Source organism: Salvelinus alpinus, chromosome 21 (assembly GCF_045679555.1).
Source record: "Salvelinus alpinus chromosome 21, SLU_Salpinus.1, whole genome shotgun sequence".
NCBI classification, from domain to species: domain Eukaryota; kingdom Metazoa; phylum Chordata; class Actinopteri; order Salmoniformes; family Salmonidae; genus Salvelinus; species Salvelinus alpinus.
In genome coordinates this window covers 4,188,737-4,216,671 of record NC_092106.1, presented here as the reverse complement: position 1 = coordinate 4,216,671, position 27,935 = coordinate 4,188,737, and the positions used below count along the sequence as shown (strand labels likewise).

The window sequence follows — 27,935 nt, the reverse complement described above, 5'->3', positions numbered from 1 at the left end:
CCACTCACACCACTCCCAGACAGTCCTAGCCAAATTCTTGCTCGAGAAATAGTGTTTTGCTCAAAAGCAATTTTTATGGAAAACTATTACAGTAAGGTACTTCATTGTTACCCAGAAATTATTTGACATTGGTATAAAAACGGCTGCATTGGGCTTTTAAATTATGTAAAATGGGAAAAATCTGTGACAACTAAAATGTCCAATTATTCAACATAAAAGCTTGTATACCCTAGCTACTGTACAGCACTACACACGTTTTGCATAAGTCATCCAGTACTGTACCTCTGCATTCTACACAATCTGAGGTTTTGGTAATAGAACAGCTCCCAAATGGATGCTTGGATTGTAAACACATATTTATCATTACACTTCCGTGTGTCCTTTCCCCTGCCTACCTAGCGCCTCGGCTGGGCAATATTGGGGAGTTTGCTGAACTGTGATAAACAAAATGAACCATGAAGAGAAATCAATAGCGCAGAGGGGTCAGGTCAGGTCTTCCCTTCTGGTTTTTATTTTCAGAGGATTACAAATTGACCATAACCACCACAACAAACATTAGGTCTGTGTAGTGATTTGATCTCCTAGGAGTTTCACATTTCTTCAGGGACAGTAGATGAACTGCATTTCTCGGAGTCGACTACTAGAACCATGAATAAGAGAAACCCACCTGTCAACGCTGTCCTCCCTTGACCTGAAGGAGCATCCATTGACATCCTTCGGGCCCACAGGATAGGATGAGGAGGGTTGGGGAAGCGAAGCGAAAAAATAACATTCACACACACACACTCACACAAGATTTGGAGGGATGGCGAAACTCCCAACAGCGTACTCACAGTCTGTAATGGCGTGTGATAGAAGCTTGAGCCCTCCGCAGTAGTATAACGGGAACTGATCGGGTCTGTCCAGCTTTTTCAACAGTTGGAGCACTGTCGTGGCCTTTTCTTCTCCCTTATCAAACTCCTCCCACGCTTTGCTTTCCTGGCATTCTCTTTCTTCCTCCAAATCCACTTGGGTCAGATACTCTTGAGGAAGAGAGGAGAAAACATGGGCTCGGAGACAGATGGCTTCTGAGGAGCCTAGTATGAGGTAACCTCGTTGCAGTGGATCAAAGGTGTGTAGAACAGAATGACCACCGTGTTTCTCATAATATGCATTCATATGTTGTAAATGGCATCATATGCTATAAACAGGTAGTAGGGCCACAGATTAGAAAGGAAACAACTTTGCAAGGAGGCCATACGAATATTTCCTAACCCTGCTGAATTAGAGGCATCACCGATTAAATAAATGGATTCAGTAATTATCTTACTTTCAATACATTTAGGGAAAGTTAATGAGGTATTCCAGAAACGTTGTTGCCGTCTTTTCAGATGATTCATAACATCTCCATAATCACACATCAACAACGAACAACAGCGTCAAACATGTGAAAATTATAGTGTCATTATTCATTGGGAATCCATCCTAATCTAAATTGACACAAAACAGTGAAATGAGCAAGCGACTCGGAACAAAACGTTATTGGACCATCTGTTTTAATGACACATAATAAGCTTTTTTGACAACGGCAATGATGGCACAAAGAGAAAAAAAATGCTTTATTTGCAAGGTAACAATGAGTGCCATCCAGCTTTGGGTTGTCATTGTAGGCTTGTCCTTGTTACAGGGCTGTTATCATACGTAAATAAATGAGGATGCCTGACAGACCTCTCTGCCGAGAGGGGATGATTTGGTGACAAGATGGTGGGGTGTGATCAGGAGTCAGGACAAAATGTGAATTTTGGCTAAGGGATAGGTTGGTTTCTATAATATATATGAATAGAGTGTACATAAAAAAAACAGTAATTTCTGATTAATCAGGAAGAATCACATCCCTGATGATGGTGGGTTAGCCTAGGTCCTTGGGTTCCCCTACTGGTGGAGATTTGATTTGGCCCTCCAAGTTTTCTGGGCAAAAAAATAATTACACCTGCAGCTGAATCTAGTTGATGATCCTCGCCCTATGGTTACATGGGTCATATATAACCCTTACATAGTACGACGTTTGCTGAGTTTGCTCATAAATTATTTGCGAGGCATCTATGTAGTGTTTATTGACATGTTATGAACGCTCTAATAAACCCTTTATAAATTGTAGTTTGTTTAAGTGGGACCATGAGCGAATCTGAGTAATAGACTTCACTAGCAACAAAACTTTTCAGCGTGTTATATTGCCTTACCTTTGAGCATCTTTTCCCGTCCTGGCTCAATTTCCAGTATCTTTTGATAGCACATTCGTGACTGCAAAAGAGAGATATGTCAATTACGTTTCCTACAGCTACCTTTGGTCATGAGATAGGCTGATGCACTCTACTAATCTCAACCAGAGCCATAGATCAATATATAGGACTCTGGTCTCAGTAATACACACAGACAGAGCGTAAGCAGAAATGTTGAGACCATTAAAAGAAAGAAATGCAGTCACTTTGTATTTTAAATATTGTATTAAGCAGAACTCTCGCAGGAATATATTTGCTGAAGGAAGGGTAAGCTTAAAAAGTTGCAAAATCTGCATTTTAGGAGATCAATACAAGGTTTGAAGCAGATAGGCATCCTGGATGACTGAATACGGTGGTAGGCTGTTTTCTCTGCAATGCAGTTAGATACGGTTCAAATGAAACGGAATGCCCACCTCGTTATAATTCTCAAGTGCCAGGTATGCTTTCCCCATGTGAAGATACGCTTTAACACACTTGTCATTACACTGTAACGAAATAATAGGAGCAAGAGAATCATACGGGACACGTCAACTGAAACACATCATCTGCAATATGGACATCCTTAACACAAAACTGGACCAAAACCACATTTACTCAAGCTTCAAATATGGTACTCCCTTGAATTAGGCCAAACCCATTGTCTAGTTAGTTTGTATGTTTTTCTAAATAGATTGTCCTGAAAGGATTTTTTTTGTTACTGGTTTTATTACAGATTCTAAGGGGTATATACAGTACTCCAACCCACTTTCCTCCCCTCTCCACACCACTTACAGTTCATTGCTGTCACTGAGCACTGTACTGTACTCTACACTGCACGGTATGATCTGTGCTCCCAGGACACTACAGGATCACAAGTGCACTGCCTGGAATGGCGTTATGAAGAATGAGGGAGCTAGTGATTGACCCAAAGTTCCTAGTCAGCCTTACCTTTAGAGCCCACTCACAGTCACTTATGGCCTCCTTATATTTCTCCAGTTTGATATAGGACTGCAGAGGAAAAAGTGGGGGGGGGAAAGTGGATAGATAGTATTCAACATACTGTTTTTAAGTTAACTAAAGTGAAGTGAAGCTGAAATGAAGTTGAGAGTACTTGTGCTCTGTTGGTATACAGCGGCTGCATGTCTCGTCGCTCGTCTAAACCGTCGCTATAAAGCTTCACAGCCGTCTCGTATTCTCCCTGGGCGTATGCTTCGTTCCCCTTTTCTTTAAGGGCTGAGGGAATAAGGGCATAAACAAATACAGTGTCAGGTTAAAAACAGCTGAATTAAGAGAGACCCTAATTATGAAATTGCAAGAGCTAATCCATGCTAGAGAAATGACTTCGTACACACCATTTGCCTTCTCCTGTCTCATTTGTCTCCTTTTGTGTCTGTCCTCTGCATCGCTTTCCATCATTTTCATGAAATGATCTACAGAATTAAGGAGAAAATAAAACAATATTCTCAAACAAGTGTTTTATATGGAATGTAAAGTCTACATTTCTAAACGGCGAAATTAGATAATGATTTAATGAGAAGAACATTTGTGGGTCATTAGTGGTCAGCTGGTCACATAGTAGTTCAGTCTTGGAGTTGCACTAAACTTTGCACTAAATGATGTTAAATACGATGGGAATCCTTTGGGATTGACTCTATTCCACTCTTTGTACCTGAGTACAGTACGTGTACTGATATTCCATTTTACACTAGGCACAGAAGAGGACCATGTAAGAAGCAGAACCAATTGAAATGAATTACAATTGAATTGGGGACTACAGTACATACTTTTCACAGGGAGGGATTTAGAGAGGACTAACTGGATTACGAAAAAGAGAAATGATTTGGAAACATAAGCACAGGCACAGAATACATTTGAGGACAAACAAAAAGAACTACAGGAACTTATTCAAGAAAGATCAAGTGTAATATATTATAAAAAATTAAGCGAAATAAAGGGATTTGGGGAAAAATGCACCAAACTATTTTTTAATACTCAAAATAGAAATGCTATCAAAAATAATTTACAGAAACTTGTTACAAATGACGGAGTCTTCCATGATTCACCAAACAATATTTAGAAAGAGGAACCAAAGTACTTCCTGCATAAGTTTTTGTTTCAGTCTCCTCCATCTCCACTAACTGAAGTTAATTGTAAGGATCTTTTTCTATTAATAGTGTCAAATTAATAGCTGTACAGAAAGACTCATGTGAAAGCCAAATTACAGAGGAGGAACTTCTTGATGCAATTAAGGCCGTTAAGTCTGTGAAAACTCCAGGGCTGGATGACTTACCAGTTGAGGTATATCAAACCTTTTTTGATGTACTCAGAGGTCCGTTATTAACCTGTTTTAACCACTCCTATAAAAATGATAGACTATCAGATACTCAGATTTCAATATTACTGAAACAAGACCCAGGTGGTAAATATAAAGATCCAGTCCACCTAAAAAAAATGGAGGCCCCTTACATTGTTGTGATGCCAAAATTCTAGCAAAATGCATAGAGCATAGAATTGAAAAGGTATTGTCGGATATTATTCATCCTAATCAAAAAGTTTTTTTAAATGGACGATACATTGGAGATAATATAAGACAAGTACTGGAAACAATAGAAAACTATGAAAAATCTGAGAAACCGGACCTGGTATTCATAGCTGATTTTGAAAAGGCCTTTGATAAAGTAGACTAGAACTTATATATAAATGGACTATTTTCATTTTGGGGCATCTCTTATACAATGAGTTAAAGTTATGTATAGTATCCCCAGGTGTAAAATAGTAAATAATGGCTACTTCTCAGAAACCATTTTTATTTTATTTAACTAGGCAAGTCAGTAAAGAACAAACTATTATTTACAATGACGGCCTACTCCGGCAAACCCGGACGACGCTGGGCCAATTGTGCACCGCCCTATGGGACTCCCAATCACAACTGGATGTGATACAGCCTGGATGCGAACCAGGGACTGTAGTGACGCCTCTTGCACTGAGATGCAGTGTCTTAGACCGCTGCGCCACTCAGGAGCCCAGTATTAAACTGTCAAGAGGAGTGAAACAATATTGTCCACTATTGGCATTAGTATTTATATGGCCATCGAAATGTTAGTTATGAAAATTGGATCCAACAATATCAATGGGCTAGAAATCCAGGGCTTAAAAACAAAGGTGTCCTTGTACGCTGACGACTCATGTTTTCTTTTAAATCCGCAATTTGTATCCCTGCACAGCCTCATAGAGGATCTAGATCATTTCTCTAACCTCTCTGGATTACAACCAAACTATGATAAGTGGATCACAAAAAAATGCTAACTTTTACATTTCCCTGTATTTTACCAATAAAATGGTCTGACGGTGAAGTGGACATACTCTGTATTCATATCCCGAAAGAAAGAAACGATCTCACTACAATACATTTTTATAGAAAGGTAGCAAAAATAGATAACATCTTGCTACTATGGAAAGGTAAATACCTGTGTATTTGTGGACAAATCACCCTGTATAATGATTTAGTCATATCCCAGTTTACCTACTTACATATGGCCCTGCCTACACCGAATGACTTGTTTTTATAATTATACGAGCAAAAGATATTCCTCTTTATTTGGAATGGCAAGCCAGACAAAATTTAAACCCGCCTATATACAGTGGGGAGAACAAGTATTTGATACACTGCCGATTTTGCAGGTTTTCCTACTTACAAAGCATGTAGAGGTCTGTAATTTTTATCATAGGTACACTTCAACTGTGAGAGACGGAATCTAAAACAAAAATCCAGAAAATCACATTGTATGATTTTTAAGTAATTAATTAGCATTTTATTGCATGACATAAGTATTTGATACATCAGAAAAGCAGAACTTAATATTTGGTACAGAAACCTTTGTTTGCAATTACAGAGATCATAGGTTTCCTGTAGTTCTTGACCAGGTTTGCACACACTGCAGCAGGGATTTTGGCCCACTCCTCCATACAGACCTTCTCCAGATCCTTCAGGTTTCGGGGCTGTCGCTGGGCAATACGGACTTTCAGCTCCCTCCAAAGATTTTCTATTGGGTTCAGGTCTGGAGACTGGCTAGGCCACTCCAGGACCTTGAGATGCTTCTTACGGAGCCACTCCTTAGTTGCCCTGGCTGTGTGTTTCGGGTCGTTGTCATGCTGGAAGACCCAGCCACGACCCATCTTCAATGCTCTTACTGAGGGAAGGAGGTTGTTGGCCAAGATCTCGCGATACATGGCCCCATCCATCCTCCCCTCAATACGGTGCAGTCGTCCTGTCCCCTTTGCAGAAAAGCATCCCCAAAGAATGATGTTTCCACCTCCATGCTTCACGGTTGGGATGGTGTTCTTGGGGTCGTACTCATCCTTCTTCTTCCTCCAAACACGGCGAGTGGAATTTAGACCAAAAAGCTCTATTTTTGTCTCATCAGACCACATGACCTTCTCCCATTCCTCCTCTGGATCATCCAGATGGTCATTGGCAAACTTCAGACGGGCCTGGACATGCGCTGGCTTGAGCAGGAGGAACTTGCGTGCGCTGCAGGATTTTAATCCATGACGGCGTAGTGTGTTACTAATGGTTTTCTTTGAGACTGTGGTCCCAGCTCTCTTCAGGTCATTGACCAGGTCCTGCCGTGTAGTTCTGGGCTGATACCTCACCTTCCTCATGATCATTGATGCCCCACGAGGTGAGATCTTGCATGGATCACCAGACCGAGGGTGATTGACCGTCATCTTGAACTTCTTCCATTTTCTAATAATTGCGCCAACAGTTGTTGCCTTCTCACCAAGCTGCTTGCCTATTGTCCTGTAGCCCATCCCAGCTTTGTGCAGGTCTACAATTTTATCCCTGATGTCCTTACACAGCTCTCTGGTCTTGGCCATTGTGGAGAGGTTGGAGTCTGTTTGATTGAATGTGTTTTGACAGGTGTCTTTTATACAGGTAACGAGTTCAAACAGGTGCAGTTAATACAGGTAATGAGTGGAGAACAGGAGGGCTTCTTAAAGAAAAACTAACAGGTCTGTGAGAGCCGGAATTGTTACTGGTTGGTAGGTGATCAAATACTTATGTCATGCAATAAAATGCTAATTAATTACTTAAAAATCATACAATGTGATTTTCTGGATTTTTGTTTTAGATTCCGTCTCTCACAGTTGAAGTGTACCTATTATAAAAATTACAGACCTCTACATGCTTTGTAAGTAGGAAAACCTGCAAAATTGGCAGTGTATCAAATACTTGTTCTCCCCACTGTATATATAATGAATATGAATTTGGAGAGCTGAAATGATTAAATATTCAAGAATTTAACCTCTACACTAAAGGCTTCAGACATACAAAAGTAGTATTTAAATCCGAACTGGTTTTCCAGCAGATTAGTAAGAATGGCTAACCCCGGTTTAAAAAACTTCCCTTTTCCCTTTATTCAGATTACAACCTCTCACTTTCGTTTATTTGAAAATGAAATCATCTCCAGAATATCTCCAGCTATTTTTTTTAAATAAGCCATAGAAAGCTGGTTGCAATTTCAGCTTAATCTACCAGAAAAGACCGAACAAATATTACAACAAATATTATGGTCCAACTCATATATTGTAACTGATAAAAAAAAATGTTTTTAAATCTATCATCTTTGTTAATGATATCATAAATTGGACTGGTGGAGTTATGTCACACATGCAGCTAACAAAAATATATGGAAATGTCTGCTCTATCCAAAAATACAACCAACTGATTGCAGCATTACCGTGAAAATGGAAGAGGCAAGTGGAAGGGGGAGAAGATAAGGAACCTGTCAGTCAACCCTACATTAAAGACCAAATTTGGTTAAAGAAAATTGTGCTAAATAAAAAAGTATACCAGTTTAATTTAAGGACCCAAAAATGAACAGCTGAGCCATACAGTTTGCAAAATAGTTGGGAAGAGATTTTTGATCTACTGATTCCATGGCACATGGTTTGTGAACTGATTCAAATTATGATATAAAATTCTTGCAATCAATAGTATGTTATGTATATGGGGGACACAACCATCCCAGCTCTGTAGATTTTGCTGCGATGAGACAGAATCATTAAATCAATTGTTTCGGTACTGCCCATACGTAGTTTGCTTTTGGTCATAGGTTCAGGAATAGCTGAAGATTTGCAACTTTACCTGGAGCCAACTCTGCAAATAGCACAAATATAATACTACTCTTAGTAAAATTACAGCAGGGTTGAAAAAGATATGGTAATTAGACATCAAAACGGGATGTTTCACAGGGATAGATGGGAGGGGTTGAGAGTAGCTGAAGGGTGGGACTAAAAACAAATAAAACAAATAAAAAATGATAACTATTGTAAAATATACAGTGTCCGTAAAATGTATATAGTATGATTAAGCTGGAAGTAGAAGCCTAAGCATTGTCGTCCATTAGTTTACTCCAATTAGGGGAGGGGTGTATGGGTTAGGGGAGATTGCATCATTTCCAAACAATTACAATGATAGAACCCCCAATATATCTGCAATATTAAAGCTAATCTAACTCCTAACAAAAAAGAAAATACAATTTAATAAAACACTGTTACCGAACATTGACAGGCTGATCTTGGTAATCCAGTCAAGGGTATTGACATCCATATGCTATTGAATTGGAATTTACTGTGTGGTGCAATTTACTAGGTTTGAATCGTATTTATTCTGAGTAAAGCCGATTGATGTTTAGGGATGTATTTATTTATTTTAAACAAATGTTTAGGGATAGTGCAATTAAAGGTGGAGTTGCAGATTAAATAGACCCAGTGCTCTGGGCAGTATGATGTAGTACCATGTAAGCACTTGAAGGGGCAATCTGCAGTTCAAAGAACAACAAAGTGGCCATCCCGCCAGCGTTTTGGTAAACAGCTGAGGGACGTGGCTGGAGAAATGTAAACACTCTCAAATTCATAGACAGAGCTATGGATTCAAGGACTGACTGACCATCCATGAGATCAAAATGATAGTTTTAACTTTGCTTTGAGGCTATACAGTGTTTGTTGACAATAACATTGTTTACAAATCGCAGGTGGCCCCTTTAAAGGGACGAATCCTAACTTGAGATACATGCACTGTAATACAGAGCCAGACGCTACCCAAACTTTTCGTGTTTGATTTATGCAAACACTTTTCGTGTTTGATTTATGCAAATGTGAAGGACATTACGCTGCTTACTTATTAGCGAGTACCACTTCCTCGGCTCATACCGAGGCTTGAACCCATGATCTCTGCCTCGTAAACACGGACCACTGCCCTACTGAACCATCTTACCCAGTAGCGCTACCGAAAATCTAGCTATTTGTCAACGCAAGTGGAGACACTTCAGGTGAGTTTCACAGATCGCGATCTGCTACACATCTTGAGTTCCATGCTCAAATGAAGGAGTGGTTCCTAAATGATTGCTTATATAGTTGTTCCAAACCTTATAATCTCATCATACAGCAAAACAGAGACCCATTTTAGCTCTACACACCTGCACTTGAACTGGGATCATTTTGTGAACCCTGAAATAAAAGAATAGAAGAAAAATATTCAAAAACACACGTTTCTGCAGCGTCACATCAAATTACTCAACTGTAACTTCTAAGACCAAAAAAATCGAATTAGCCAAACGAAAGGATGCTAAAAATGTACCTGCTGTTATACAATGCACACGTAACCAACCTATTACAGACCACAGGAAAGACCTCAAGTAGATTGGTATACAATCTGAAAAGTCATTATGTGCTTGCTTTGTGCAGAGCGAGAGTGAGTATTGAGCTGTTACCGTCGGTGCAGGTGCCTGTTGTGAGCGATTGGTGTTTATCACCGTCCTGTTGAGGAGTGTTTTGCATGGTTCCTCCTTCTCCTTCAAGGTACTTATGTAGCAATCAGCCTTTTCCACAGCTCTCTGCTGAGACGTTACATCAGAGGAGTTCAGATCCTTGACCAGGTCGCCTGTATAAAAACATCACAGATTACACAGAGTAAACTAAAGAGATTAAATCAAATACAATTTTATTTGTCACACGCCCCCGAATAAAATGGGTGTAGTCTTTACCGTGAAATGCTTGCTTACGAGCCCTTCCCAATGATGCAGAGTTAAAAAATAATAATAAAAAGGAAATAATAACACAAGAGGAATAAAATACACAAGGATGAAGCTACAGTATATATATATAGAGAGTACCGGTACCAGATCAATGTGCAGGGGTACGAGGTAATTGAGGTATGCATTTACATGAAGGCAGGGTAAAGAGACTAGGCATCAAGATAGATAATAATGAGAGTAAAAATAAAGAACAGAGTAGCAACAGCATGTAATGACTGTAAAAGTGTGTGTGTGTGTGTCGGTATGCATGTGTGTATTTGTGTTGCCGTTATACGTGTGTGTGTGTTATCTACATGTACTGTATGTGTGTGCATGTATGTAATGTATGTGAATGTGTGGGTCTTTTGTGTGAGTGTCAGTGTGTGAGTACGTAAGGTGTATGTACTGTATAGTCTTGTGAGCGTGCATAGAGTCACTGCAAGATAGGGTCAGTGCAAATTGAGCGGGTAACCATTTAATTAACTATATAGCAGTCTTATGGATATGGGGTAGAAGCTGTCGCAGAGCCTGCTGGTCCGAGAGTCGATGCTGAGGTACCGTTTGCCGGACAGTAGCAGAGTGAACAGTATATGGCTTGGGTAGCTGGAGTCTTTGGTCATTTTTCACGCCTTTCTCCGACACCGCCTGATTATATTAAAAAATATATATATATTTAACCAGGTAGGCCAGTTGAGAACATGTTCTCATTTACAACTGCGACCTGGCCAGGATAAAGCAAAGCAGTGCGACACAAACAACACAGAGTTACGCATGGGATAAACAAACGTACAGTCAATAACGCCATTAAAAAATCTATATACAGTGTGTGCAAATGTAGTAAGATTAGGGAGGTAGGGCAATAAATAGGCCATAGTGGCTAAATAATTACAATTTATTATTAATACTGGAGTGATAGATGTGCAGAAGATGAATGGGCAAGTAGAGATACTGGGGTGCAAAGGAGCAAAAAAGAAATAACAATATGGGGATGAGGTAGTTGGGTGGGCTATTTACAGATGGGCTGGATACAGGTGCAATGATCGGTAAGCTGCTCTGACAGCTGATGCCTAAAGTTAATGAGGGAGATATAAGACTCTATCTTCAGTGATATTTGCAATTCGTTCCAGTCATTGGCAGCAGAGAACTGGAAGGAAAGGCGGCCAAACGAGGAGTTGGCTTTGGGGATGACCAGTGAAATATACCTGCTGAAGCGCGGAAGGATGCTTTGTTGCAAAATAGGAAGCTGATTCTAGATTTAGTTTTGGATTGGAGATGCTTAATGTGAGTCTGGAAGGAGAGTTTACAGTCTAACCAGACACCTAGGTATTTGTAGTTGTCCACATATTCTCAGTCAGAACCGTCCAGAGTAGTGATGCTAGACGGGCAGGCATTGAATGTCAATGTATGGCATTGAGGCTCGTCTGGAGGTTTGTTAATACAGTGTCCAAAGAAGGGCCAGAAGTATACAGAATGGTGTCGTCTGCGTAGAGGTGGATCAGAGAATCACCCGCAGCAAGAGCGACATCATTGATGTATACAGAGAAAAGAGTCAGCCCGAGAATTGAACCTTGTGGCACCCCCATGGATACTGCCAGAGGTCCGGACAACAGGCCCTCCGATTTGACACACTGAACTCTATCTGAGAAGTAGTTGTTGAACCAGGCGAGGCAGTCATTTGAGAAACCAAGGCTGACATAGAGGTCCTGGATGGCAGGGAGCTCAGACCCAGTGATGTACTGGGCTGTCTGCACCATCCTCTGTAGCGCGCTGCGGTTGAGCGCAATGCATTTGCCATTCCAAACGGTGATGCAGTCAGTCAAGATGCTCTCAACAGAGCAGATGTAGAACTTTTTGAGGATCCAAGGGCCCATGCTAAATCTTGTCAGCCTCCTGAGGGGGAAGAGGCACTGTTGTGCTGTCCTGGCAGCCTTGCGAGTGTTGGCTTGTTGAAAGAATTTACTCACATTGGCCACAGAGAGCGAGATCACACAGATTAAAGGGATAGTCCACCCAAATGACAAAATTACATTTTAAGCACTCAGACAAGGTAAGATACACTGTATATACTGCTTCCAGAGTAAGGAAACCAGCGACATTTTGTAATTTGGGTAAAATATCCCATTAGATGTGTTGACTTTGTCAAGGTTGTAGCCTGCCTTCAGCAGTAGACTATTCTTTATCACTGCATTACCCTGAAATGACTGTGCGCCTCACTGATCTAAAGTAGCTATCTAGCTATTGTAGACGATACCCTATCAGGAATAAACAAATAAAGGTGAAACAAATAAGGGTCTTTCCATTTAATTTCAATCACTTTTTGACTGCACCCTTTTTGAATTGAACAAAACTTACCATACATATTTGCTCATGGTAGAAGTGGTCAGAAAGTAACTTTTTAGACGTGAATGCCAAAATACACTGCTCAAAAAAATAAAGGGAACACTAAAATAACACATCCTAGATCTGAATGAATGAAATATTCTTATTAAATACTTTTTTCTTTACATAGTTGAATGTGCTGACAACAAAATCACACAAAAATGATCAATGGAAATCAAATTTATCAACCCATGGAGGTCTGGATTTGGAGTCACACTCAAAATTAAAGTGGAAAACCACACTACAGGCTGATCCAACTTTGATGTAATGTCCTTAAAACAAGTCAAAATGAGGCTCAGTAGAGTGTGTGGCCTCCACGTGCCTGTATGACCTCCTTACAAAGCCTGGGCATGCTCCTGATGAGGTGGCGGATGGTCTCCTGAGGGATCTCCTCCCAGGCCTGGACTAAAGCATCCGCCAACTCCTGGACAGTCTGTGGTGCAACGTGGCGTTGGTGGATGGAGCGAGACATGATGTCCCAGATGTGCTCAATTGGATTCAGGTCTGGGGAACGGGCGGGCCAGTCCTGCCTTCCTCTTGCAGGAACTGCTGACACACTCCAGCCACATGAGGTCTAGCATTGTCTTGCATTAGGAGGAACCCAGGGCCAACCGCACCAGCATATGGTCTCACAAGGGGTCTGAGGATCTCATATCGGTACCTAATGGCAGTCAGGCTACCTCTGGCGAGCACGTGGAGGGCTGTGCAGCCCCCCAAAGAAATGCCACCCCACACCATGACTGACCCACCGCCAAACCGGTCATGCTGGAGGATGTTGCAGGCAGCAGAACGTTCTCCACGGCGTCTCCAGACTCTGTCACGTCTGTCACGTGCTCAGTGTGAACCTGCTTTCATCTGTGAAGAGCACAGGGCGCCACTGGCGAATTTGCCAATCTTGGTGTTCTCTGGCAAATACCAAACGTCCTGCACGGTGTTGGGCTGTAAGCACAACCCCCACCTGTGGACGTCGGCCCTCATACCACCCTCATGGAGTCTGTTTCTGACCGTTTGAGCAGACACATGCACATTTGTGGCCTGCTGGAGGTCATTTTGCAGGGTTCTGGCAGTGCTCCTCCTGATCCTCCTTGCACAAAGGTGGAGGTAGCGGTCCTGCTGCTGGGTTGTTGCCCTCCTACGGCCTCCTCCACGTCTCCTGATGTACTGGCCTGTCTCCTGGTAGCGCCTCCATGCTCTGGACACTACGCTGACAGACACAGCAAACCTTCTTGCCACAGCTCGCATTGATGTGCCATCCTGGATGAGCTGCACTACCTGAGCCACTTGTGTGGGTTGTAGACTCCGTCTCATGCTACCACTAGAGTGAAAGCACCGCCAGCATTCAAAAGTGATCAAAACATCAGCCAGGAAGCATAGGAACTGAGAAGTGGTCTGTGGTCACCACCTGCAGAACCACTCCTTTATTGGGGGTGTCTTGCTAATTGCCTATAATTTCCACCTGTTGTCTATTCCATTTGCACAACAGCATGTGAAATTTATTGTCAATCAGTGTTGCTTCCTAAGTGGACAGTTTGATTTCACAGACGTGTGATTGACTTGGAGTTACATTGTGTTGTTTAAGTGTTCCCTTTATTTTTTTGAGCAGTGTATTCAGAAGGGACCAAAGTTTACCCATTTTGCATACCTCACCATACCATGAGACATTCATGTCTTCATCACTGAAAAATATAAACAGTTGAGTTTGATTTAATTTAAACGCTTACAAAAATGGTTGACAAACTATTTGATAATTTCTTGAATTATTATAATTTTCTTAAATTATTTTTTGTTTTTTACATTTAACAAATTCTCTAAAAACGCAGAAACTCTGATAATTTTTTTCTCGCATATGTTGTAGCTTAGATCCTATTTTACATCATCTGTATTCAAGAGTATGTTGTGTCTCAACCGATGGTGGGCACAACACATGCAATGTAAATTAGTGTCTAAACTACAACATATGCGAAAATGGAGAGAAAAAAGGGGGTATTGTGCAAGGGGGTATTGATTGTGTCACTGTCTATCATCCAAAATGTTTCTCTCTACCTGTGTGCACCTACGTTGTAAACGTTCATTCATAAGCTAGGTTGTAGCAACCTCATGATAGGTATAGGGAAAATTCTAGTATCATGTAGTAGCCTAAATCTATGTTTCATTGAACTGGGTGCATGGAATGTGAATGACAGTCATCCAACATGCTGTAATAGAAAAGAAAATCGTCCTCCCGCATCATAAACGGCACTGGCCGCCACTGCTTTCCAGAAATTAGGCTACTGGCTGCCCCGAAAGCCTAGATGCTAGCTAGCTAACGTTAGATACAGTATTCTAAAGTTAGAGCTAACGTTAGCCAACTACATTGGTCTTATGTCTTTCACCAGAACAGTCAGCTAAACTGACTTGACTGTATCTGTCCCTAACAAATTTCACACTCAGCTAACGTTAGTTGCTAGTAGCTAGTACTCTAGCTAGCTTCAAACTCGAACGCACACTTACCTAACGTCAGCTAGCTAACGTTACTGTGGATTAATAACTGGTGGTGGTGCTGGTACAGTACTTACTTATTTCATCAACATTCTTCAAGAAACTCTCAAAATCCTCGAACTCTTTTGTCATGTTGATTTGTTTACTAGTAATCTGCTAAACGGAGATTATGCAATACCAAGGAAACAAGGTATTTGATTTGTTTAGCTAGTTACTGTAGCTACGATAGCTGTGGATGACAAACTTTACTCTTCCTCTTGATTTGAGTGTGTAATGTACTTGTAACTATGGTAACGGAAAACTCTTTTTCTTCCAAGTGGGGATTGGATTTCTAAAGGTCACGTGCTCTAAGTAGGGGCGTGTGGTTTCGAAGCGTTCAATATCCCGTGCAGCACCTTAACTACACTTTCTACAAACAAATGTATAAAGGCTTGATACAGTATATTAGGCCTGTGACAACAGCTCCAGTCATATAGCAGTGAGTGCTTGCCACTGCCACCCCGCTGAAGAGCACAAGCTCACCTTTATTTCAGTCAACTCTTCGGTTCATAATGGACCGCTTACAGCAGTATCTGAACACAAAAAGACCAAGAGTGCCGCCATGAGATTTTCAGGGGTATTGAAAATGTGCACAGTTTACTAAAACTTCTTCAAATGGAGTGATGTCCAACTATTGTACCCTGAATTGTACTATTGCAAGCATGCATTTTTATCATGTAGCATAAATGCACCAAGGTACTAGGTCATTCTATCATTTTAAATGAATAATAACTACTGGAACTGGATTATGCATCACAGCAAAGTAATCAATATTTTAGAAAGACAGATTATCAATTTACTGAATAGTACCCCCCAGGTGAGTAATTAAACCTGATTCTGCTGGGAAGGATTCTTTTGAATCTGAGTTGCAACCAAAGTAGCAGCAAATTAAAACAACCACTGAATAAAGGCCTGTTGATCCCCAATCACCACCACTTATTTGCAGTGGCGACCCGTCATTCATTTTTGCATGTTATTTTGGCATTAATACGTGTCACATATCAGTTTGCAACAAATGTAAGAATAATAATAATAATTGAGTTAATAAAGCCGCATACAAACATGGTCTCTTTTTTGCTTTTTTGAGTAAGTTAGCTCCAAAATGTAGGTGTTTCAGCCTTGCTCAGTGCTTTCTGTGGTTGTGGGGCAGCCAGCGGAAAATATGGAGTATAGGGGTTGGTAATATTCTCTAGTTGCGCCGTGATTGGCTCAGTGTTCTGTTACTCATGGGGACACTACGTCACCGCAAAATCTATGGGTAGAGCTCGAAAATTCAAGCCCCTTGGGTGCTGCTATAGAGTTACATTAGAAATACACATCCAAGAAGGCTCAAGGTCATTGGCCACAGATAAAATGACGTCAAATCACGTTATATCTACCGTAGCTTTGTTTGGACTGATCATGTCAGCATCATACTTTCAAAATCTTAGCTAGCAAGTTAGCAGTCATCATCATGAATCAAGTCGACAATCTACTGGCAAATACTTATTAATTCTTGTCATATGAAGAGAAATTATGAAGAGAAATTTTAGATAAAACCTATCGGTGCTTTTCGGCCATTAGACATAAACATTACACAACAAGTTGGAATCACAAATTCAACAATGAGAGATTTGGAAGGAATCAGTGGCTAACTGCAAGCGTTGTAAAGCAATCACTAGCCGACTATTCAGTGGAGTGGGTGTGTGGTCAAAGTCTGGGTTTAACGGTCTCTTTTCCAAGCTTAGAAGGATAAACATTCAACTCCATGAGCCATAACAGGTTGAATACATTGGCCATGCTGTCAATCCAGCATGACTTCTGCAAGGTTCAAAACAACTGGAAACTCTGAAATCTCAGACTTCAGTGAGTTCAAAGCAACTGGGAAGTCAGAAAAAAACTAGCTCCGACTGGGAAAATACATCCATCAAACTCGAAATTCCAAGTCGGGAACTCAGGCTTCTTTCTAGTGCGCCGACTTGAAGATCACTGACATCATGATTCAACCTTTTTTTCAGAGTTCGCAGTTCTCTTGAAGCACCATAAATCCAGAGAATTGTCTGCTTATATGCCCCCTTTACTTATCCTACAGTTCTGACTTGGTGTACTGGGAGAATACTGTAAGAAGGTCCCATGTTCTGAATTCTGTCGCTGTACATTTAAAAAATGCTGAACAAATAGTTATATTGACTACGTCCGTCCTAGCTCGCTCATTAATGTCTTAATCAAAATTATGGATTGCTTCTTATACGCTCATCATCCCATTATGCCATAGTTTGTACATCTCGATTGTCAGTAGAAACCACATTTGTTTAAACAAGTCAGCCATATCAGCCATGTTTTTAAAAGGGCAGTAAATTAGGCTGAATTAACTGTTTTGCAGCCAGACAAGCCTCCGCTGATAGCCAGGTGTAGCAGTGGTAAGGATTCACTACGTGGAGCTGAAAAAAAAGCTCTGCTGTTGGGACAGCTTTATGTAGGCCCTAACAGTTTGTGGGCACTATTTGTCACCATTATAGTGCAATGAATGGTGGGAGGTTGCCCCACCAAGATTTCCATGCTAAAATCGCCACTGCTTATTTGGGACATACATTGACCAGCTCCAACTTGGTTACCTTTAGTACGTCCAACTACAGAAAAACAGAAACAATGGAGGGAACCCAAGTCTGCACTAATGTGCCATCCTACCTAGGATGGTCAATTTTTAACACCTTATGCTGCTGTCTCCCTTTTCAAATCAAATCAATTAAGTTTGATGTGTCACATGCTTCGTAAACAACAGGTGTAGACTAACAGTGAAATGCTTTCTTCCCAAAAATGCTGAGAGAAAAATAGAAAATGAATAACAGGAGGAAAAAATACACAGTGAGTAACGATAACTTGGCTATATACACGGGGTACCGGTACCGAGTCGATGTGCAGAGGTACTAGGTAATTGAGGTAGTAGATATGTTCATATAGGTAGGGGTAAATTGACTAGGCAACAGGATAGATAAACAGTATCAGCGACTGTAAGGAGTCAAATGAGTTAGTGCAAAAAGGGTCAATGCAGATAGTCAGGGTAGCTATTTGGTTAACTATTTAGCAGTCTTATGGCTTGGGGGTAGAAGCTGTTTTAGGGTCATGTTGGTTTCAGACTTGATGCAACGGTAACAGTTGCCGTGCGGTAGTAGAGAGTACAGTCTATGACAATTTGTAAGGCCTTCCTCTGACACCGCCTAGTATATAGGTCCTGAATGGCAGGAAGCTTGGCCCCAGTGATGTACTGGTCGGATGGTCTTATGATGCCGAGCAGTTGCCATACCAGGCAATGATGCAACTTGTCAGGAAGCTTCCGATGGTGCAACTGTAGAACTTCTTTAGGATCTGGGAACCCATGCTAAATCAGTCTCCTAAGGGGGAAAAGATGTTGTTGTGCCCTCTTCATGACTGTCTTGGTGTGTTTGGACCATGATCGTTTGTTGGTGATGTGGACACCAAGGAACTTGAGACTCTCGACCCGCTCCTCTATAGCCCATCGATGAGATATGGCCCATAATACCCTGTTGTCCATGATCAGCTCCTTGTCTTGCTCACGTTGAGGGAGAGGTTGTTGTCCTGGCATCACACGGCCAGGTCTCTGACCTCCTCACTATAGGCTGTCTCATCATTGTCGGTGATCAGGCCTACCAGTTGTCAGCCAATTTTATGATGGTGTTGGAGTCGTGCTTGCCCACACAGTCATGGGTGAACAGGGAGTACAGAGGGGACTATGCACACACCCCTGAGGGGCCCCCGGATTGAGGGTCAACATGGCGGATATGTTGTTGCCTACTCTCACCACCTGGGGGCAGACCGTCAGGAAGTCCAGGATCCAGTTGCAGAGAGAGTTGTTCAGTCCCAGGGAACTGAGCATAGTGATGAGCTTAGTGGGCACTATGGTGTTAAATGCTGAGCTGTAGTCAATGAACAGCATTCCCACATAGGTGTTCCTCTTGTCCAGGTGGGAGAGGGCAGTGTGGAGTGCAATAGAGATCCAGGGTGTCTGGGTTGTTTGTGTTGATGTGAGCCATGACCAGCCTTTCAATTTCAATGCATTTCATGGATACAGATGTGAGTGCTATGGGGCAATAGTCATTTAGACAGGTTACCTTGGCGTTCTTGGGCAAAAGGGACTATAGTATTACAGACTGGGTCAGGGAGAAATTGAAAATGTCAGTGAAGACACATGCTCTGAGTAAGCGTCCTGGTAATCCGTCTAGCCATGCGGCCTTGTGAATGTTAACCTGTTTAAAGGTCTTACACACGTCAGCTATGGAGAACGAGATCACACAGTCGTCCGGAACAGCTGGTACTCTCATGCATGGTTTAGTGTTGCTTGCTTTGAAGGCATTTAACTCTTCTGATAGTCTTGCATCACTGGGCAGATCGCGGCTGGATTTCCCTTTGTAATCCATGATAGTTTGCAAGCCCTGCCACATCTGACGAGTGTCAATCTTAGTCCTGTTTTCACGCTTTGCCTGGTTGAGACCTCGTCGGTGGTCAGAGCGGGATTTCCGCTCCTTGAAAGCTCTAGCCTTTAGCTCAGTGTGGCTGTTGTCCGTAATCCATGGCTTCTGGTTGGGATATGTACGTACCGTCACTGTGGGGACGAGTCGTGGAAGCACTTATTAATGAAGCCAGTGACTGATGTGGTAAACTTTTCAGTGTTATCGGATGAATCCCTGAACATATTCCAGTCTGTACTCGCAAAACAATCCTGTAGCTTAGCATTGCTTCATCTGACCACGTCCGTATTGAATGCGTCACTTGTTTGAGTTTTTGCATGTAAGCAGGAATCTTGAGGATGGTCAGATTTGCCAAAGGGAGGGCGAGGGAGAGCTTTGTATGAGTTTCTGTGTGTGGGTTAAAGGTGATCTAGAGTTGTGTGGCTTCTAGTTGCACAGGTGACAGGCTGGTAAAAATGAGGTAAAAACAGATTTCAGTTTCCCTGCATAAAAATCACCGGCCACTAGAAGCGCCACCTCTGAATGTGCATTTTCTTGTTTACTTATGGCCCTATCAAATAAAATCTCATTTCTATTTGTCACATGCGCCGAATACAATAGACCTTACTGTGAAATGCTTACTTATACAGCTCATTGAGTGCGGTCTTAGTGCCAGCATTGGTTTGTGATGGTAAATAGACAGCTTCGAAAAATAAAGTTGAAAACTCTCTTGGTAAATAGTATGGTCTGCAGCTTATCATGGGGTATTCTTACAAAAAATTTGACACTTCCTTAACGTTAGAGATCGCACCTGCTGTTAACAAATATTTACACACCTCGACCCTTCGTCTTACTTGGAACTGCTGCAATAGTTTGCTCATGCAGGGTAGGAGATCCACAATTCAAGCATGTGCTGATTAACTACTGAATTGCTTGTGTGATTTTTTAAAGTGTATTCTATGGTTATCTAAGTGAAAGTGGGATAACGTATTGATTATCTCCCATTGTATGTTTGAAGGCAGATAATGCAAACGGAGTTGGAGAGGCAACAGTGGCAGCAGAGTGTCACGATCATTATAATGAGTGGAACAAGATGCAGCGTGGTATGGTTCCATCCTCTTTATTAGGTAGTGAAACTCAAAGAAATGTGAAGCTACTATAGTGCTCACAGGCAACTATACATAGTCATGATCCCACAAAGCACAATGGGGAAATGGCTGCCTAAATATGATCCCCAATCAGAGACAACGATAAACGGCTGCCTCTGATTGGGAACCATACCAGGCCAACATAGATCATTAATCACCTAGATAACCCACCCTAGTCACTGTCACGCCCCAACCAACATAGAGAATAAACAGCTCTCTATGGTCAGGGCGTGAGACAGAGCCGTCCAGGATAGCCATCGTTGTACTTGTGTTGGGCATCATTATTATTGCACTAAAACTCACCGCAGCATGAAAAAGGAGGATATGTTTTTGTACCATCTTTTGCCCATTGCATTCCTAGGGCTGCAAATGTTTTCTTTTTACAACTTCATACAACACATCAGCCCAGACCAGCCTTGATGAGGAACAGCTGTGCCCCTAACCGAGCCCCAGTGTAAACAAATGCCCTGCAAGCAATTAACAGACCAGCGCTTGTGCTCCATACTCACAGAGTGTGTTCTTATCATGTTACTGTATTTTCTTTTATCAAGACCCAATTGTCATCCCTGCCTCGCGGGGCGGGCGGGTTTAAGGTCAGGAAACATTGTGTGGTTGGATGGGTGGAGGACGGGTTGAATTAAGTGAAAACAATGCATTATTAAAAGACCCATAAATCATGTTTATTTCTTGTGCAATTCATATTTATAGGCTACATTGAGGTTTTTATTTGATTATTTTTTATCTGGCATTAGTGAGTAAGCCTAAGCTTTAGGGCCTAACTGTCCTCGCGCCAAATAAATTAATCAATGTTGAAGAACAATGTCATTCTTCTATAAATGTTCAAGAGAGAAAAAAGGGAACTGTACAGCACATCTTCTATATTTGCAGTTTAGGGTCGGGTGTGGGCCTGAGATTTTAACTTCGGCTTATTAGCAATTGTGTGTGGGAGCGGGAGAACAAACAGCTGACCCGCGCATCATTAGTACTCAGGCTACATTATGGTAAAACATTCATTATTTTCTGTTCTCATTATTACTCCATAATAAATGTACTTGTCTGCACCATTGTAGTCTCTTCAGAAAGCCGCTGTGCCTCAGCAGTGTCTTCAGCAAACACTAGAGGGTGACATTTACTGATTGGCCCAAACCATGTTGGCAATCATCTAACAATGCACTGTATTGTGAATCAGAGTCATTGCTGCACACACAAAAAAAAACATCTGCTCGGTTATATAACCCACGTTTTGGTTTTAATTTAATTAGACCAGTAGTTCCCAAGCTTTTTCGGTTACTGTACCACCAACTGAATTTGGCTCTGCCCGGAGTACAGCTGAAGCACTCCCTCATGTGCACTTTACCAGTAACCCTATGAGCTCATGAGTCTTTTGCAGTACACCCTGTGGGTAGGCCAAGTTTATTTTAATTTTATTTATCCGTCATTTTACCAGGTAAGTTGACTGAGAACACGTTCTCATTTACAGCAACGACCTGGGGAATAAAAGTACTGTCACGGCCGTTAAAAGGAGAGGACCAAGGTGCAGCGTGGTCAGCGTACATTTTCTTTATTTAATCCAAATTGACGCCGAACAAATCAATAAACACTACAAAACCAAACAGTGAAGCTCAAAGGCTATGTGCCCTAAACAAAGTCAACTTCCCACAAACACAAGTGGAAAAAAGAGCTACCTAAGTATGGTTCTCAATCAGAGACAACGATAGACAGCTGTCCCTGATTGAGAACCATACCTGGCCAAAACATAGAAATAGAAAATCATAGAAACACAAAACATAGAATGCCCACCCCAACTCACGCCCTGACCAAACCAAAATAGAGACATAAAAAAGGATCTCTAAGGTCAGGGCGTGACAAGTACCCTCAGGGGTCCTGTACCCCTGGTTGGGAACCACTGAACTTTGAACTAGTGTAATATCATCTTTCCTAAATTGATAATCCACGCTGGGGATAATTTATTTAAAATGAATAGATTAATATCTCACAAAAACAATACATATTTTGTATTCTTCCTGCATCTCTTGCTAGGTTGGAGTTAGAAGAGTGACTTGAAACAGCCTGAAAGCGTTCCTGTATTACAGTTGGAATGTTAATGAAAACCAGACAAGCCCAAAAGGATGCATGTTTGGGTTGTTCATAGTCCTCATCAGCACGCAACTCCAGTACTGAATATACTCACCAAGGAACACTGAACACCATGGAACACTTTTTGTTTGTTAGAGGAACTGTAGCCTACAACAGCCTTCATTAGTTATTCCGTCTGATGAGAGCCAGGCCTGGGTTCAACTGGTATTTGTTTTCTTTCGAACACTTTAGCTGCGCTTTATTGAGCTTACCTGGTGTAATGGGACCAGCGGAGTAGTCACAAAACTGCAAACCCCACCCTTATGGCACTTCAGTCAGGCTCAAACAAACGTTCAAAACATTTGGATACTATTTGAATCCAGGTCTAATGAGAGCCAAAATTTTAAAAAGAGTACATTATTATATACTGAACTAAAATATAAACGCAACATGTAAAATGTTTGTCCCATTTTTAATGATCTGAAATAAAATATCTATTATTTTTCTCCATATGGACAAAAAGCCTATTTCTCTCAATGTTTTGCACAAATTTGTTTATATCCCTGTTAGTGAGCATTTCTCCTTTGCCAAGATAATCCATCCACCTGACAGGTGTGACAAATCCAGAAGCTTATTAAACAGCATGATCATTATACAGGTGCACCTTGAATTGGGGACAATAAAAGGCTACTCTAAAATATGTAGTTTTGTCACACAACACAATGCCACAGATGTCTCAAGTTTTGAGGGAGCATGCAGTTGGCATGCTGACTGGAGGAATGTCCACCAAAGCTGTTGGCAGAGAATTGAATCTTACCATAAGCCACCTCCAACGTTGTTTTAAAGAATGTGACAGTACATCCAACTGGCCTCACAACCGCAGACCACGTGTAACCATGCCAGGCCAGGACCTCCACATTCAGCTTTTTCACCTGCGGGATCTTCTCAGATGAGCCACCTGGACAGCTGATGAAACTGTGGGTTTGCACAACCAAAGAATTTGTGCACAAACTCTCAGGGATGCTCATCTGCGTGCTCGTCATCCTCACCAGGGTCTTGACATGACTGCAGTTCGGCATCGTAACCGACTTCAGTGGCAAATGCTCACTTTTGATGGCCACTCGCACGCTGGAGATGTGTGCACTTAACAATTTAATCCCGGTTTCAACTGTACCGAACAGATGGCAGACAGCTTGTATGGCAAAATGTGGGCAAGCGGTTTGCTGATGTCAACATTGTGAACAGGGTGCCCCATGGTGGTGGTGGGGTTATGGTCTGGGCAGGCATAAGCTATGGACAACACAATTGCATTTTATCGATGGCAATTTGAATGCACAGAGATACCGTGACGAGATCCTGAGGCCATTCATCCACCGCTATCACCTCATGTTCCAGCATGAGAACAAGTTCTCATTTACAACTGCAACCTGGCTAAGATAAAGATAAAGCAGTGAGACAAAAACAACAACACAGAGTTACACATGGGATAAACAAACGTAGAGTCAATAACACAAGAGAAAAATCTATGTACAGTGTGTGCGAATGTAGTAAGATTAGGGAGATAAGGCAAAAAAATAGGTCATAGAGGCAAAATAATTACAATTTAGCATTAACACTGGGGTGATAGATGTGCAGATGATGATGTGCAAGTAGAGACACTGGAGTGCAAAAGAGCAACAAAAAAAAAATATATATATGGGGATGAGGTAGTTGGGTGTGCTATTTACAGATGAGCTGTGTACAAGTACAGTGATATGTGAGCTGCTCTGATGCTTAAAGTTAAAGAGGGAGATATAAGACTCCAGCTTCAGTGATTTTTGCAATTCGTTCCAGTCATTGGCAGCAGAGAACTGGAAGGAAAGGCGACCAAAGAGGTGTTGGCTTTGGGGATAACCAGTGAAATATACCTGCTGGAGCACGTGCTACAGGTGGGTGTTGCTATGGTGACCAGTGAGCTGAGATAAGGCGGGGCTTTACCTAGCAAAGACTTATAGATGACCTGGAGCCAGTGGGTTTGGCGACGAATATGTAGCGAGGGCCAGCCAACGAGAGACTACAGGTCGCAGTGGTGGGGAGTATATGGGGCTTTGGTGACAAACGGATGGCACTGTGATAGACAGTACTGTCTTTTATCGATGGCGGTTATGATATCGTTTGAGACCTTTGTGCGTGGCTGAGGTGCACCCATGACCAGCTTGGAAACCAGATTGCATAGTGGAGAAGGTACGGTGGGATTCGAAATGGTCGGTGATCTGTTTGTTAACTTGGCTTTTGAAGACCTTAGAAAGGCAGGGCAGGATGGATATAGGTCTATAACAGTTTGGGTTTAGAGTGTCTCCCCCTTTGAAGAGGGCAGCTTTCCAATCTTTAGGAATCTCAGACGATGCGAAAGAGATGTTGAACAGGCTAGTAATAGAGGTTGTAACAATTTCAGGTGGATCATTTTAGAAAGAGAGGGTACAGATTGTCTAGCCCGGCTGATTTGTAGGGATCCAGATTTTGCGGCTCTTTCAGAACATCAGCTGTCTGGATTTGGGTGAATGAGAAGTGGGGGGGACTTGGGCAAGTTCCTGCGGGGGGTGCAGAGCTGTAGGGGTAGCCAGTTGGAAAGCATGGCCAGTTGTAGGAAAATGCTTTTTGAAATGATCAGTTATCGTAGATATATCGGTGGTGACTGTGTTTCCTAGCCTCAGTGCAGTGGGCAGCTGGGAGGAGGTGCTCTTATTCTCCATGGACTTTACAGTGTCCCTGAACTTTTTGGAATTAATGCTACAGGATGCAAATTTCTGATTGAAAAAGCTAGCCTTAGCTTTCTTAACTGACTGTGTATATTGGTTCCTGACTTGCCTGAAAAGTTGCATATCGCAGGGGCTATTCGATGCTAATGCAGTATGCCACAGGATGTTTTTGTGCTGGTTAAGGGCAGTCAAGTCTGGGGTGAACCAAGGACTATATCTGTTCTTAGTTCTACATTTTTTGAATGGGCATGCTTATTTAAGATGGTGAGGAAAGCACTTTTAAAGAGCAACCAGGCATCCTCTACTGACAGGATGAGGTCAATATCCTTCCAGGATACCCGGGCCAGGTTGATTAGAAAGGCCTGCTAGCTGAAGTGTTTTAGGGAGTGATTGACAGTGATGAGGGTTGGTTGTTTGACCGCGGACCCATTACGGACACAGACAATGAGGCAGTGATCGCTGAGATCCTGGTTGAAGACAGCAGAGGTGTATTTAGAGGGCAAGTTGGTCAGGAGGATATCTATGAGGGTGCCCATGGTTACGAATGTAGGGTTGTACCTGGTAGGTTCCTTGATAATTTGTGTGAGATTGAGGGCATCTAGCTTAGTTTGTAGGACTGCCGGGGTGTTAAGCATATCCCAGTTTAGGTCACCTAACAGTACAAACTGAAGATAGATGAGGGGCATTCAATTCCCATATGGTGTCCAGGGCACAGCTGGGGGCTGAGGGGGGTCTATAACAAGCGGCAACGGTGAGAGACTTATTTCTGGAAAGGGGGATTTTTTAAAGTAGAAGCTCGAAATGTGTGGGCACAGACCTGGATAGTATGACAGAACTCTGCAGGCTCTCTCTACAGTAGATTACAACTCCGCCCCCTATAGCAGTTCTATCTTGACGGAAAATTCCCCATAGCACTCACATCTGTAGCCATGAAATGCTTTGAAAGGCTGGTCATGGCTCACATCAACACAATCAGCCCAGACACCCTGGATCTCTATTGCACTTCACACTGCCCTCTCCCACCTGGACAAGAGGAACACATATGTGAGAATGCTGTTCATTGACTAAAGCTCAGCATTCAACACAACATAGTGCCCACTAAGCTCATCACTGTGCTCAGTAACCTGGGACTGAACACCTCCCTCTTCAACTGGATCCTGGACTTCCTGACGGTCTGCCCCCAGGTGGTGAGAGTACACATCCGCCATGCTGACCCTCAACCCGGCGGCCCCTCAGGGGTGCTTGCATAGTCCCCTCCTGTACTCCCTGTTCACCCTCGACTGTGTGGCCAAGCACAACTCCAAAACCATCATTAAGTTGGCTGACGACACAACAGTGGTAGGCCTGATCATCTCTGCAGTAGATTGCAACTCCGCCCCCTTTGGCAGTTCTGTCTTGTCAGTTGTTGTAGTTGGGGATGGAAATTTCAGAATTACCACATTGGGTGAGGCGGGCTGCAGGAAAGTATATTCAGTCCGTAGATGGAAAGGGAGATTAAAATATATACGAAATATATACGAGAAAAAACAAGAAAAACAACTATTTGCACGGGACAAGACAAACACCCTTCCGACTGCTACGTCATCTTGGTTTCGAATTTGTAATGTACGTCCCCATGTTGAAAGGATCTATACACAATTCCTGGAATCTAAAAATGTCCCAGTTCTTCCATGGCCTGTCTGCTCACCAGACATGTCACCCACTGAGGATGCTTGGGATGCTCTGGATCGATGTGTACGACAGAGTGTTCCAGTTCCTGCCGATATCCAGAAACTTCGCACAGCCATTGAAGAGGAGTGGGACAACATTCCACAGGCCACAATCAACCACCTGATCATCTCTATGCGAAGGAGATGTGTCGCCCTGCATGAGGCAAATGGTGGTCACACCAGATACTGACTGTTTTTCTGAATCACGCCCCTACATTTTTTTCAAGGTAGCTGTCTGTGACCAACAGATGCATATCTGTATTCCCAGTCATGTGAAATCCATAGATTAGGGGCTAATGAATGTATTTCAATTGACTGATTTCCTTATATGAACTGTAACAGTCAAATCTTAAAAATTGTTGCATGTTGCGTTTATATATGTTTTCAGTGTATTTACAAACTCTTCTGATCTCATTTGACTCCCTTCTGGTTCTTTCATACCGCCTTCCGTCCGGGTTTGGCCAGGGTAGGCCGTCACTGTAAATAAGAATTTGTTCTTAACTGACTTGCCTAGTTAAATAAAGGTTAAATAAAAAATGTAAAAATCCTTTTTTGGCAAAGCATTAGTGATCCTTATCAGATTTGTGTGGTTTCCTTTTGTGTGGTTT

General features: G+C 42.1%; 1 protein-coding gene across 2 annotated transcripts in view; it reads right to left on the bottom strand.

Moving 5' to 3' along the window:
• ttc12 (tetratricopeptide repeat domain 12) overlaps nt 1–15,449 on the bottom strand; it is a 40,207-nt gene extending 24,758 nt beyond the window's left edge. Inside the window, exons 1-9 of one of the 2 annotated variants that reach the window (XM_071356558.1) lie at nt 15,250–15,449; nt 10,013–10,182; nt 9,719–9,749; nt 3,590–3,667; nt 3,349–3,470; nt 3,186–3,245; nt 2,672–2,743; nt 2,220–2,280; nt 834–1,022 (exon numbers count right to left, since the gene is read on the bottom strand). In XM_071356558.1, coding sequence (XP_071212659.1) covers nt 834–1,022; nt 2,220–2,280; nt 2,672–2,743; nt 3,186–3,245; nt 3,349–3,470; nt 3,590–3,667; nt 9,719–9,749; nt 10,013–10,182; nt 15,250–15,304 — 838 coding nt within the window. In that variant the 5' untranslated portion in view covers nt 15,305–15,449. The remainder of the gene's footprint in view (nt 1–833; nt 1,023–2,219; nt 2,281–2,671; nt 2,744–3,185; nt 3,246–3,348; nt 3,471–3,589; nt 3,668–9,718; nt 9,750–10,012; nt 10,183–15,249) is intronic. The other variant, XM_071356559.1, reaches the window with a different exon arrangement.
• Between the last annotated feature and the right edge of the window lie 12,486 nt (nt 15,450–27,935).